This window comes from Micromys minutus (genome assembly GCF_963924665.1).
Source record: "Micromys minutus genome assembly, chromosome: 8".
Taxonomy (NCBI): domain Eukaryota; kingdom Metazoa; phylum Chordata; class Mammalia; order Rodentia; family Muridae; genus Micromys; species Micromys minutus.
Window position 1 is genome coordinate 28,975,326 of NC_137977.1, and position 13,212 is coordinate 28,988,537.

The 13,212-nt window shown below is 38.4% G+C and overlaps 1 protein-coding gene across 3 annotated transcripts in view; it reads left to right on the forward strand.

Moving 5' to 3' along the window:
• The window catches only part of LOC308423358 (RNA-binding protein 27), a 60,585-nt gene extending 50,952 nt beyond the window's left edge, over positions 1-9,633 (forward strand). For all 3 annotated transcript variants that reach the window (XM_080920086.1, XM_080920087.1, XM_080920088.1), the window contains 4 exons: positions 679-783; positions 893-1,081; positions 5,258-5,368; positions 6,578-9,633. In XM_080920086.1, the coding sequence (XP_080776212.1) occupies positions 679-783; positions 893-1,081; positions 5,258-5,368; positions 6,578-6,661 (489 nt within the window). In that variant the 3' untranslated portion in view covers positions 6,662-9,633. The remainder of the gene's footprint in view (positions 1-678; positions 784-892; positions 1,082-5,257; positions 5,369-6,577) is intronic.
• Positions 9,634-13,212: the final 3,579 nt, after the last annotated feature.

Below are 13,212 nucleotides of genomic sequence, written 5' to 3' on the forward strand. Positions count from 1 at the left end.
CAGCTCAGTGGGTAAGAATAAATACTGTTCTAGAGGACCCAAGTTTTCTTCTCAGCACCCACATCAGGTGGCTTCCAACGGCCTCTTCAACAGGATCCAGCACCATCTTCTGACCTCCTTAAAGCCAATGCAAACCCCACATAGATGTGCACACATACACAGAATAAAAAAAAATGCATGTGAGGGAAAAAATTTTCCACAGCTACTTACAAATGATAATTTGTCTCATACAAAAAAAGTGGCAATAATAGAGTACCAGTCTGAGATTAATTCTCTACTGGTCTTTATTTATACTGATCCACTTATTTAACTAAGTCATTTAATTATTTTAAAGACAAGAGATTACAAGGGGCTCTAATTTGAGGCAGGCCTGCTTTAACCTCTGGTTACTGGGATTATAGGTGTAAGCCACACTACTGGTCTTTTGTAAAGTTAATGAATATTTTTCATATAATTCTTATTTGATTAGTTGCATTTCATTTATGGTGCTTTATCATGTGAAAAGTATCTTGAGTAGAGTATCTTACCTTGCTAGCAGAATCATCATGCTGGCTGTGTTTACAGTATCCCTATGAGGGTTAATTTCAAAGGAGAAGTATGTCATTGGGCAGCTGTAATGCTCTGAATAAGATCTTAGTTGTTACCTAATCTCTTTCTTTTCTTTTTTGTTTTTCACAGGCCCAGAAGGAGTTGTTGGACACAGAATTGGACCTTCACAAGAGGCTCTCTTCAGGAGAAGATACAACAGAATTACGCAAAAAGCTCAGTCAGTTACAAGTCGAGGTGAGATCTAACTCGCTTAACATCTCAGAAAACAGATTTTCTCTATATGTACTTATGAAGGATTAATCTAACAGTGTACATTACCTTTTTTGTTGTTGTTGTTATTTAGGCTGCAAGATTGGGTATTTTACCTGTGGGGCGAGGAAAGACCATGTCTTCTCAAGGCCGAGGAAGAGGCCGGGGTCGAGGAAGAGGGAGGGGCTCACTGAATCACATGGTGGTGGACCACCGCCCCAAAGCACTCCCAGTTGGAGGATTCATTGAAGAGGAAAAGGATGAGTTGCTTCAGCATTTCTCAGTAAGTTTTAAATGTAACTCATACTAACTCTTAAAAAAACAATGCACTCAGTACATTGTTTACTACAGTCTATACATATCAAATTATTTCTAGGTTAGAAATGGTAGTTGTTAAAACACAGTCTTATTAAGTTCTTATTAATGTACTCCTGAAGGTCAGAAAGAAGGTTTTGCTGCAGCATTTCATAATAATTTACATAAACATGTTTGTAGTGGCAGTGTTCCAAAGCCATATTTGATGTTAGGATTATTTCACGGTTTACCAGGTATTTCTAGGAAAAAAAATTAATCTGAGATAGAGGCGATTTCAAATGACTAGGTAGTAAGCATGTTTATTCTGAACACGTTGTTAGCAGAGATGTAACTAGAGATCAGCTGCAGAAAGATCAGCATGTGTAGTTTGTTCTCTTTCCAGCCATTCACTAATTCATTTGGCAAATAGTCCTAAGTATGAAAAAATGTGTGAAATTTAAATTTTTAGACGTAGTTTCAAGTATCCCATGTAAACAAGGACAACCGTGCATTTCTGATCCTCCTGCTTCCATCTTCCAAATGCTTGGATCACAGGCATGTCCGAATACTTGACTTTAGGTGATAGTGAGGACTTGGCTGAGGGACTTGTTTGTTCTAGGCAAGCACTAAACAGCTTGAGCCTCCCCAGTCTCCAGTGAAAGTCTTTTCTTCAAATTCAAAACCAAGTCTTAAACTGCCCATCATTACTCCATGGCTGACAAGCACTGCAGTCATGATAACCAGTTGTACCCAGACCTAAGCAACTTTTTGCAAACTACATTATTTATGTGGGGGCAGGAGGTGTGTATGTTCTACAACATGCAAGTACAGAGCAAAGAACAACTTGAGTAGTTGGATCTCTCTTGTATCTGTGTGTCTCAGGGATCAAACTCAGGCCATCTGACCTGGTAGCAAGTACCTTTGTCTATTGAGCCACTTCACTGCCACCCCCACCCCACCCTGACATCCTGAAAAAAAATATTTCAACTCTATGTTAAAGGTGGTGAGCAATGATGAACAAAGGCTTCACTCATTAAAATATATATAGATGGGGCTAGGAAGACGGCTCAGTTGATTAAAAACAGCCATGTAAAAGCTAGGCCAGCAGCATGCATCCACAATGTCAGTGCTAGGGCAGCAGAGACAAACCCTGAGGCTTTCTGGCAACTAAGCTAGGCAGTTGCTGAACTCATGCTTTAGTGAGAACTGTCTCAAAAATAAGAAGATAACATCAAGAAAGACACCAGTGTCTGCCTGAGTCGTCCACAAGCAAATACACATCTGAACACGAGTAGATATATAAAAATTAAACATAGACTATGTAATATAATATGTAATATACAGTCCAGGGCAGGTTATAATACAGGTGCATATATATATATATCAAATATATATCAAAAATTGGCAGATTTGGGGCCTAGAAAGATGGCTCAGCAATTAAGAGCATTTCTTTTTTCATTTTTACTTTTTTTTATATGGGATGTGGATGGGATGGGGTTTAAGATTGGGTCTCTACATAGCACTGGTTCTTCTAGAGCTCACTATGTAAACCAGGCTAGCCTCAAACTTACAGATATCCGATTTACATTTTGAGACAGAATCTTTCCTTAAATTTGGAGCTTGCTGTTGCAGCTAGACTGGCTGTCCGCATTCCCAGGGATCTGTCTGACTTGGTCCTCCCTTTTCTCCCAGAGCTGGGTTTCCGGATGTATTCTGCTGCACCCAGCTTTTTATGTAGCTGATAGGGACCTGAGCTCAGATCCCCATGCTTGATGACATAGCAAGTATTTTAAGTAACCACTGATCCATCTCCTCAGATTCTACTTTCTTTCCTCTGTTTACCTTCTCCTTTCTGTCTTTAAAAAAAAAATTACATTTATTTGTCTAGAGTATGTGATCTAGGTGGACACAAATTCTACTGTGCACGTGTAGAGGCCAGAGGAAAGCTTGCATGAGTTGGTTTTCCTTTTACCATGTAGGACTGAACTCAGATTGTCATAATTGGCAGCAAGCATCTTTACCTTCTGACCCATCTCACCCACCCTCTATTAAAATCTTAAGACTCTTTAGGGAGACTTTAGACTCCTATATTCTCTTCTGTTTTCCTACTATGTTGGCTGGTAGCTATTTTTCTTCGTGTTACCAAATGTCTGCAGGAACCACAAATACCACAGCTTCTAACAAGAATACCCAAAGGCAAAAAGGAGAGTATATTTCTTCCTTCCTTCCTTCCTTTCTTTTTTCCTCTCTTTTTTTCTTTGTATTTTTCATTAATTTATTTATTTTATAAAATATTATAGCTCACAAAATTTGTTACATAATAATCTATAATGAATACACCATTTTTTTCTTTTTCTTTTTTTTTCTAAGAAGGACTGAGGCTTCCACATTTTGGCTTTCCTTGTTTTTAAGCTTCTTAAGGTCTGTGAGTTGTTTCTTGGGTATTCAGAGCTTTCTGGGGCTAGTATCCAGTTGTCATGTGTGTTCTTTTGTCACTGGAGTACTTCACTCAGGATAATATTCTCTAGTTCTATCCATTTGCCTAGGAATTTCGTAAAGTCATTGTTTCTAATAGCTGAGTAGTACTCTAATGTGTAAATATTCCACACTTTCTATAGCCATTCCTTTCTGGGTTCTTTCCAGCTTCTGACTATTATAAATAAGACGTGAGTATATTTCTTATGCTAGTTTTTAAATACAATAGTTTTCCCAACAAACTTCCTTTTCTCTCCCATCCTGACTCACATTCAGGGATATGTTTTCATGTCTTAGCTATAAGAATCAAACATATTTCTGAATTGATCCTTTCTGAGAGAGTCAGTTACTGTGTGTACATTAAACTACTTTTGAATTGTTCCCTGAGATGAAAATTGGATTCTGTCAAAAAGGAGAAAAGTTAAAGTTGTTGATTATGGAGCAATGTCTTTTATGATGTTCATCAAAGAAAACTTAAAAGTCTGAAAATATAGAAGAAAGTAAATAACACCCACCTCAGATACACCTTAGAATCATGTTGGGTGAGTGGGAGGGGGGACTGGTTATACCATGGCACCCATGTATTTGGATTTTAGCAGACAACCTGTACAAGTTAGTTCTTTTATGATATGAGGATCAAACAGGTCATCAAGTTGGGGGGGGCGCTTTAACTCTCTTAACCATTTTGATGGCTCACTTAAGACTTTGTTATGAATATAACTTGCTTTTTATTAAAATTTATGCATGTACAACATTTAATTTAAGATCTAGAAATCTTGTTTATTATACAGTGCTTGCCTACCATCCATTAGACCTTAGGTTCATTTCTTTTTCAAAATAAACAAGTAAATGAGATGTCTTCTCATTGACATTTGCTGAGAAGTATTTAGAAAATAATATTGAGGAAAACACTTAGGGTCAGAAATGTAATTCTGTGGTGGACACTTGGATGGTGTATACAAGACCCTGGATTCAGCCCATACTACTTACTAGTGGGTGTTTGGGTTTAGGGAAAGAAACAGGTTTTAACATAATTGGGACAGTGGCTTTTCTTTTAAATACTAGGTTTCATTTTGTAGTCCAGGTGTAGCCAGGGTGAGCGTGGAACAGTCTTCTGTCTCAGTCTTTTGGGTGCCGGGATTATAGGTGTGAGATGTCAGGCCCAGCTCTGGTTAGCATTTATTGTATGCATTGATGAGCTAGGGAATTCTGAGCATTTGAGAAAAGAAAGCGAACGTGGTGGCACACATCTGTAATCCTACTACTTGGTAAGCTGAGGCAGGAGGATTGAGAGAGTTCAAAGTCAACCTACCCTCTGTCAAGGCCCTGTGTCTAGAAAAGAAAGTTATGGGGAGGAAATAGGAAGAGTTATCAGATAAACTGAGAAATGCAATGTAATAACTGAGGTGATTCATCACAGAAATGATAAGATTTAAGGTTTGATAAGGACCAAGTTGGGTCAGTCATCGAATGAGGAACGTATTTGCTATCCTCATGTCGCTTTGTTCCATAGAGTGACTGTTAACACAGCAGTCCTGTCTATAAAACATGGACAAAACATGGACACATCTTAACTGAAAGGCCCTGGTTGACAGACTGTTTTCCACCAGTTCATTACATGTTTAAAGTAGCACAGTTTGAAGAACTTAGTAAAGATGCGTACTTACGTGTTCTTCTAAAATGTACTTAGGCTACAAACCAAGCATCAAAATTCAAAGACCGTCGGCTACAGATATCATGGCACAAGCCCAAGGTACCGTCTATATCTACTGAGACGGAGGAAGAAGAGGTCAAAGAAGAGGTGAGTCAGTTATTAGAATAAGCTCTGAGGCACAGCACTGCCTTCTGTTTCTCTTTATGCCAAGACTATGCATTTGGAATGTCTCACTTTTCTTTTGGTCAGTTAGCTAAAACCAGCCTAGAAGTAATAATTAGCCTCCTAAGATATGGGAAATAAGTTTGCCTTTTATCTTTGTCTTCTAATTAGCTTATTAAAGAGAATAGTCAGCCCCACAATGTAAATTATTTCTGACTCTATAATCTTGCTTTTAAAAGAATCAAGTTGTTCTAGTTAATGCATATATTCTGACTATATGGACAAGTTTACATAACAAAAACAGAAATGTCCCCAAATTAGGAAGAAAGTAAGTCTTGGCACATTGATGATATTTCTTTTTTGTGTCAAATTTTAGATTTTTAAATAAGATGTGCAATGTTGGTGTCATGGGAGAAATTAGCATATCCAAGCATATTCACTTCTCACAATGAATGATAGGTTTTCCAGGAAAACCTGGGGAAATTACTGATTTTCCTCAGTTTTGTTAATGGAATAAAGTCAGTTTTAATTATTTTTTATAATTTACAGTGTGCATATATGTGTGTACATGTTTACACACACACATTGACTAATTCCTTTAAAATATCCACTTAATACTTTGTTCCTTTGCTTTTTGAGATGGGGTTTAACCCCATGGCCCAGACTGCCTTCACAATCACAAAACTCCTGCTTCTGCCTCCCAAGTGATAAGATTACAGGTGTGTACTTCAGTGGCTGACTTCCACATAGCATTTTAATCTCTTGGTAATATTGGAATGGGAACCTCCAATGATGTTTTTAATTTAAACAGGATAAACAGTAATATCCATTGGTAAGATGTTTTCTGGGGTGTGGGTAGGAGAAATAGGTTAAAAAGTGCAGAATCACAGCCAGACAGTTAGAGTTAGCCACACTACAGTGACAGTTTGCAGTGTTGTGCTGTATAACTTAAGATCACTATGAAGAGTGAATGTTCCCATTACAAAGAAGCTTCTTTGTTCTATCTGGGTTGATCAATGCACAGTGTTTAAATGTGAAAATTGGGGTTGTTGATTGGTAGTTTTGTTCCTTTGTTTTGCCCGAAAATAAACTACATGTAAATCTGAACTAGGTTTTAGCTAGTCTGTTTATCATGTGACTGTTTTACTCTGCATTTGTGCACAGCTCAGCAGATGTGTATTCTCCTCTCTTTAGGAAACAGAAACCTCGGATTTGTTTTTGCATGATGATGATGATGAAGATGAAGATGAATATGAGTCTCGTTCATGGCGAAGATGAAATTTGATGCGAGTTGTGTAATTTTTAGAAATATTGTTTAGAAGAACAACTTTTTAGAATTATTTAAAGAAGTCAATGAGCCAAAAAAATTTTTTTCTCTTCAACACAGTAGGTTTAAGGACAGCAAGTTGCTATTCAAACACATCTCATAATTGTCTATGATATCAAATCACCAAAGGCCGTGACTTGACACAGTTGTGAAGATCTACAGGAGTGACTGGATTCTCTAACCTTACCTTCCACACCATCTGTTTCTGCTCTTGGTGCTGGACTACAGTGTAAAGACAGGGTGTTCAGAAATTTTATTTTGGATTATAAATCTGCTGATAAAAATTTCATTAAATGTCAAAATCGCCTGGAATCTCTTAACTCTTAGCTATTATGGATGGGTCGTCAGACAGTTGGAGGTACTTGTTTAGATACCTTTGCCTTTCAAGGATAATCTTGGAAGAAAAGTAAATTTAATTTATTTTTACTTTCTTTTTTTTTTTTTTTTTTAAACCATGGAAGAGCCCGCTTTATAAGTCAGTCTTTTTCAGAGTTTATGTGTGGCAAAGCTGCAGCAAAACCACTGTCTCTGTTCACAGAAGCTGCAGAGCACGGAAGCTGGCTCTGCGGCATCCTCCTCACACCTGCTCTGGGGCTTCTGCCACTCCCCTTCCCTGTTTTCATATGTGCTGAGCATTGCTTCAGCTGTCCCCCACCCCTTTTAAATAAACCTCATTTTGCCTATTGCCCTTTTACTCACTCCCTTGTATCTTTCTCATCCCTTTTGATTGACAAGCCTGACTTTTTGAAATGAGTGATTTAGTTGGGCAATCAAGAATCAGCCATCAGTACAAGGTTTAAACCAGCACCTTTATAAATGAGTGAAGCTTTGATGAAATAAAGGCAGAATTTCAGGGGACAGAGTGACTGGCTTCCTTCCCCCTTTAAAGCTTCAGCATAGTTAAGAGTTACACAAAAGGGATAGTGGAGTCTGGAGCTCTTTTCCTACGTTGTAATGATGGTGAGGTGCTGAGGTGGGGATTAGGAGTCTGGATATGCTAGTAATAAATGAGATTCTAACTTGACATTGATTAGATGACATTATATTTTCATAATTTTATAGATTTTGCTGTCCACGAACATACACACACTTTAGTAGGCAGTTTCCTTTACTGTGTGCATTTTTACTGTACACTGTACAGAGTGTCTGTTAAGTAAAATATATGTGTAAATTTATGTCCTTGCGTTCTGAATGTTAGATGGAAAAGCAGAGGAGCAACACTACACTGTACTGACCCCTGGGGAAATGAAATGATTACTGTACATAGGATGTCCGTTTTTCAAGGGATACATAGCTGTGTTTCATACTATGTGTGGTGTGAAAGTTTGAAACTTCCTATTGGCTTCAGAAGGTTCTTGGTGATCACTAACTATGTCAGGGTTTTGTTCCCTGAGGTAAAGACTGTTTCTTAAGATAGAAACAGTTCACTTAGAAACCTAAAACCATCAGGACTCTAGATTTACATAGTGACAAGGAGTTAGATCCCATTTCTGATCATCTTTTTCCTCTTCATACTGTCCTGAATGATGTGTCCAACACCAGGATACTTTAAAAGTTCATGTACCTTTCCCTTGTAGTGGGACTTTCTCTCCAGGTAATTGTGTTTCTAATAACACCAAGGCTAAACTAAGCCTATAAAGAAGAAACACATTAGAACAGGGAACCTTCAATAAGCATCTTGCTCCTCACTTCTCCACCATCTCTAATGAAATTTTCTTGATGTTTGTGGCTCAGTCAGTATATATTTGGAAAGATTCATTGTGGTGAATATTTTGAGTCCTGACCATTTAAACGTGATAGAGGGAACAAAAGGATTTATATATTTTTTGTACAAAGTTTTTTCTTAAACTGTATAATTTTGTAAATAATTTGTTTGGGTTTTTTTCTTTTGTGTACTAAAACTACCAGCGTATAGATTTCAATAAGAATTGTTGTATTTTTGTATTTGGAGACTGAAAATGACAGTAAATTAGTGAAGCCGTAAGAAAAGTCTCAGACTGACAGTTGAGCAGAGTGAGCTTCCTTTTCATATGATTTTTTTTAACCTTAAGAATGACATCTTTATGCACTCACTATAGAGAGAGTTGAGGATTTATTTGGCTTTTTAGTTATTGGGGGCAGAGAATAAACAAGAACGGTGCTAATGTAAGAGATAGATCAGCCTTTATTAGGTTTTGGGTCCTTCCGTATTCCTTAAAAATAACTAAAATCCTTTTCCAATGTGTTTAGCTCAAAAATGAATTGAAAATAGGAATTAATTATACTGTTATAAAACTTAGGTTAGCAGAAAATAGCTGAATATATGTATGTGTGTATATAGATATACCTCCCTTTATCCCCATACACCTATCCCCAACTGTTAGAATTTCTCTTAAAAGTGAATTCCACACCATGACCTCTTTTCTTGGCATTTTTATTTATAGAGATAACATTTCGCATTTGAGACAAGCTCTGCTGTCCTAGTGTATAAGCTCTGTAGGAGATCAGCAATGAGAGCTGCCAGTGTGACCAGTCAGTAAGAGTTACTAGATTTCTGCCCAAGCCTAAAATGTTTACCCCCAAGGAATTCGGAGTTTTTCTCAATTTCTTCTTGGAACATTGGGAAAATGTCATCACCAGCTGAGATAGTGGAAAACAGTCCTTTTGCCGTGAAAAAGATCCATGGTGACGGATCATTACTTCACAAAGAAAAAAAATCATGTGAAAAGGAAGGATGTTTCCTCTTGATGTATAGTATGCCTGTATTATAGTTTTTACAAGATTGTGAACTTGTGTAATAGTATATAGGAGATATTGTTGGATTTCTAACTGTTTATACATTTAAATTCATATATGTAATGTTTGTTTTATCGATTACAATCTGAATTTCTAAGAAGCATGTTGACTTTTGCAATAAAGATGCAATATGGAATGGTTCACAATTGGGGGGGGAGAAAAAAAGATGAAAATATTACAAATTTAAAAGAATCTGGAAAAGTTATGAACCATTCCAAAAATTATAACAATCACTAAAAGAGCTGTAATTCTGGCTTGTTCTGGAAAGAAAGAAACATGAGTGTGAGTTTGCGTGTGAGCCCAAGTGAGTTATGCGTGTGTGAATACTTTCTATACATGAAGAACTTGCTCAATATGAAACTGCTGTCAGACCCACTAGCTCCTTGAGAGGAGTAGTCTGAACAACACTATCCCTGTGACTCCTGCAGCTGGGAGGCTGAAACAGTAACTTACAAAAGATACAAGATCTCAGCACAGGAAAAGGGGGGAGGGAGGGAGGGAGGGAGGGAGGGAGGGAGGGAGGGAAGGAAAGAAACTTAGAGGAAAGTATGAAAGTGCAGCTAGTAAGTAACCTTTAAAAAGTTGATTGCTTTCATTTTATGTGTATGAGTGTTCTGCCTGTGAGTATGTCTGCACCACATGTTTACTGCCAACATCGGTCAGAAGAGGGCATCAGAGCCCTTGGAACAACTAGAAGTTAGCTGAGGACATGTGGGTGCTGAGGGTCCTTTATAAGAGGAGCCATCTTTCCAGACCTCCCCTACCCCCAACGAACTTTTCATAGCCATGTTTCTGAAAGGTCATGAATACATTTGTATCTCAGATACAAAGCACAGCAATTTGACAATGATACTTATTTTAGTGCTAAAGATAGTATGCCTACCAGCAGTAGGAAGGGTAGTTAGAATAGGAGAAAGAAAACGGACTTCAGAAAAGACGGCTTATAGACGTGTCAGTGCTAAGTCTGAAGGTTTGCAGGAAAAGACAGCACCAGGGTTCCCTGGTGAGATAGGACAAGAAGTAGGTTACTTGAACCCCTGTTAATCTTTAAGTCACTATTATAAATACCCCTCCAAGTGGCTAATGCCTTCTCTTAAGAATGGTCATTTTCTTTTATATTTTTGACTTCAAGAAAATACTGAAAATGGTCAGTCTTCCTTTCATTCTATTAAAAAGGAAAAGTGTCTGCAATGTGACTGGCAAAGGAGTTGGATGTAGACATTTATTTTGAATAGATCATAGATGATCCCATGTACATGGAACTTAGGGGCAGACATTCTGAGCATTGCTGTATGTGCCCACAGTGGAGTTCTGGCTAGCAGAGATTTTTGGTTTTATCGGAGTGTGTGTTTTGTTTTTGTTCTGATTCTTATGTAAATTATACTAAGCCCCCCTCCTTTTTTTGCTTTTGAGCCCCAGATATGACCTGGTCAGAGCTAGTAATCAGAGACTTGATATGTGTCCGAGTTGGTTCGGAGTAGGGCACATTTGTACCACATTGGTTGCAGGACAGACTTGCATTGCTTGTATTTTCTAACTTTGGGAGCTAACCATCATTGGCTCAGATTAATGCTGCTCTTATATGTTAGCAATCACTTTCCCCTCTGCTGAATGGAAGTTATGGCCAAGAGATGGTGTCTCAGACGATCATCTGCCTTGTTAAACTGTCAGCCTTGAGCTACGTGGACCATTCCAGCGTCCTGAGACAGGTGACCTGATATAGTCAAAATAGTGTCAGACGGTTATTAAGGTTTTGGTCATGGAAGTGCTGGGAGATGCTGATACATTCGTTTTCATTAAGGTAACTGCCATGTTAATTTTGTTTCTTGAGGAGGAATGAGGCTGCCTATAGGCTGAGTTTGTAGACTACATGCTGTTCTGTGTTTCTGAGTAAAGTTCCAATCCCATATCCTTCCAACTAGTTACCTGCCGTGGGATTCGGTTATTAGCAGTTAGAGCCTGCAGGGGGCTCCAAAGGGTAAAATTTAAGCTTGAAACAGTGGCAGTCTTCACAGCAGCTTAGACTTTTCCAGGGTAAGCCACACGTCAGATGGAAGTTCACAAGACAGTTCTTACTGTGTAGCACACTTGCTTTTACACTAGACAAAAACGTATGTGTGGACTGTTCAGCTCTCCGATTGTAGTTTGAAAAGCTGGCTCTTTGGGTTACAAGATGAACTGCATCTTTCTCACTGTGACATCATTGGTGCTACTTTGAATACTAAATGACATTCTTACGTTGCTTGGAAAGAATTGTGGGGTCCAAAGCTGACCTTTAGCCTGAAAGGAGTTGCATAAGCTTCCTACTGCTGTCCCCTGAAGAGCTGGTCCTTCTCTGAGTCAAGACAGGTCTGTCCCCTTTAGAGAGTTAGGCACTGTGTAAGGAACAGTGCAGGTCACTGTCCTTGTATTTGATCCCCTTGAGAAGGACTGCAATGCCACTGTTTTTGGCACTGCTCCTTAGGTAGTGAAGTCACTGCAAAGGTGATTTACATACAACATGTATGTGTGTATACATGTACATATGAGCTGCTTGACAAACCTGTGTGTTTGATTCTGAACTAATAAATTATTTCTCCTTGAATTTAATTTTGCCCTTAATTTAGCATTTATTTAATCATCAACAAGCTTTGATATTTGTGATAAAATTATACATATGCTGGCATTGTGCAATGGATTTTTCTTCAAACAGATGCTTTTAAGCCTGAGGATTATAAAATGATATATTAAAAACAATTACTTTTTTCTTAGCCTTAACATCTTAAGTCTGTCTCCTCTTGGTTTCTCACTTAAATTTCTTTTGCCCATTAAAACCTAAAATTGTCCCTTTAATTATCAGGTGTTAGGGGTTCAGGATTGTGAGAGGAGGTGACATCTCAGTTCATGCACAGATGATACTCAGGGTTAATTGGGCTCGTTGGTCTGTGTGGCACTAATGGTTTTTCAACTGCTTGCCCATGAGCCAATCAGCTTCCACAGGCTTCACTTCCATATGCTGCCATGTACCAGGCCAGTACTTCCAGTTATCTCTAAACTTCAGACGGCAAGTTTTGAATGCAGATTGACTCAGGGAACAGTAGTTGTCTGCTTTCTGTGCTCACGACGGCTGAGGAAGATCCTTGTTTGGCTTTGAAAGTTCCATTTGGGAAAGGAATAAGGCTTACTCAGGCCACAGGCCTCTAGTGCTGGGACTGGGATTTGAACACAGGTCTGTCTCCAGAGCTCACGGCCTTCGCCTTTGTTCTATTTTGCCTCCGACAGAATGGGAAGCTGCAACTCTGTGGGACATCACTGATGTTTATTAGTGTCTGTCAAACACTATCATCCCTGCTCTCGTCTCGTGTCTCAGACCAGAACCAAGTTTCCCCAGGGAACACCACCACACTTTTCCATAGCATCTTTGCAACTAGGAAAAGCAGTGCTTATTCATGCTAATCTGTGGAGAAACTGTTTAAAGTAATCACTTTCTGTGACCTCCGCAGTGTACAGCCAGGCGATGTGATGCATTTTGCAATAATTTGGCTATATCGTAACCTGCTTATTTTATTTTTCAATCTTATCTTAATATTTTTCCCGTGACAAACTGAGTTATGGTAATCTCACAGTATTTCTACATTGCTTCTTTGTGTTTTTCAATATTACTGGTGCCTTCTTTTAACCTTGGCATTTAGAAAATCAAGTTGTACATAAACTAGTTGACATGCTTTAATGTTGCTTTCATATGGCA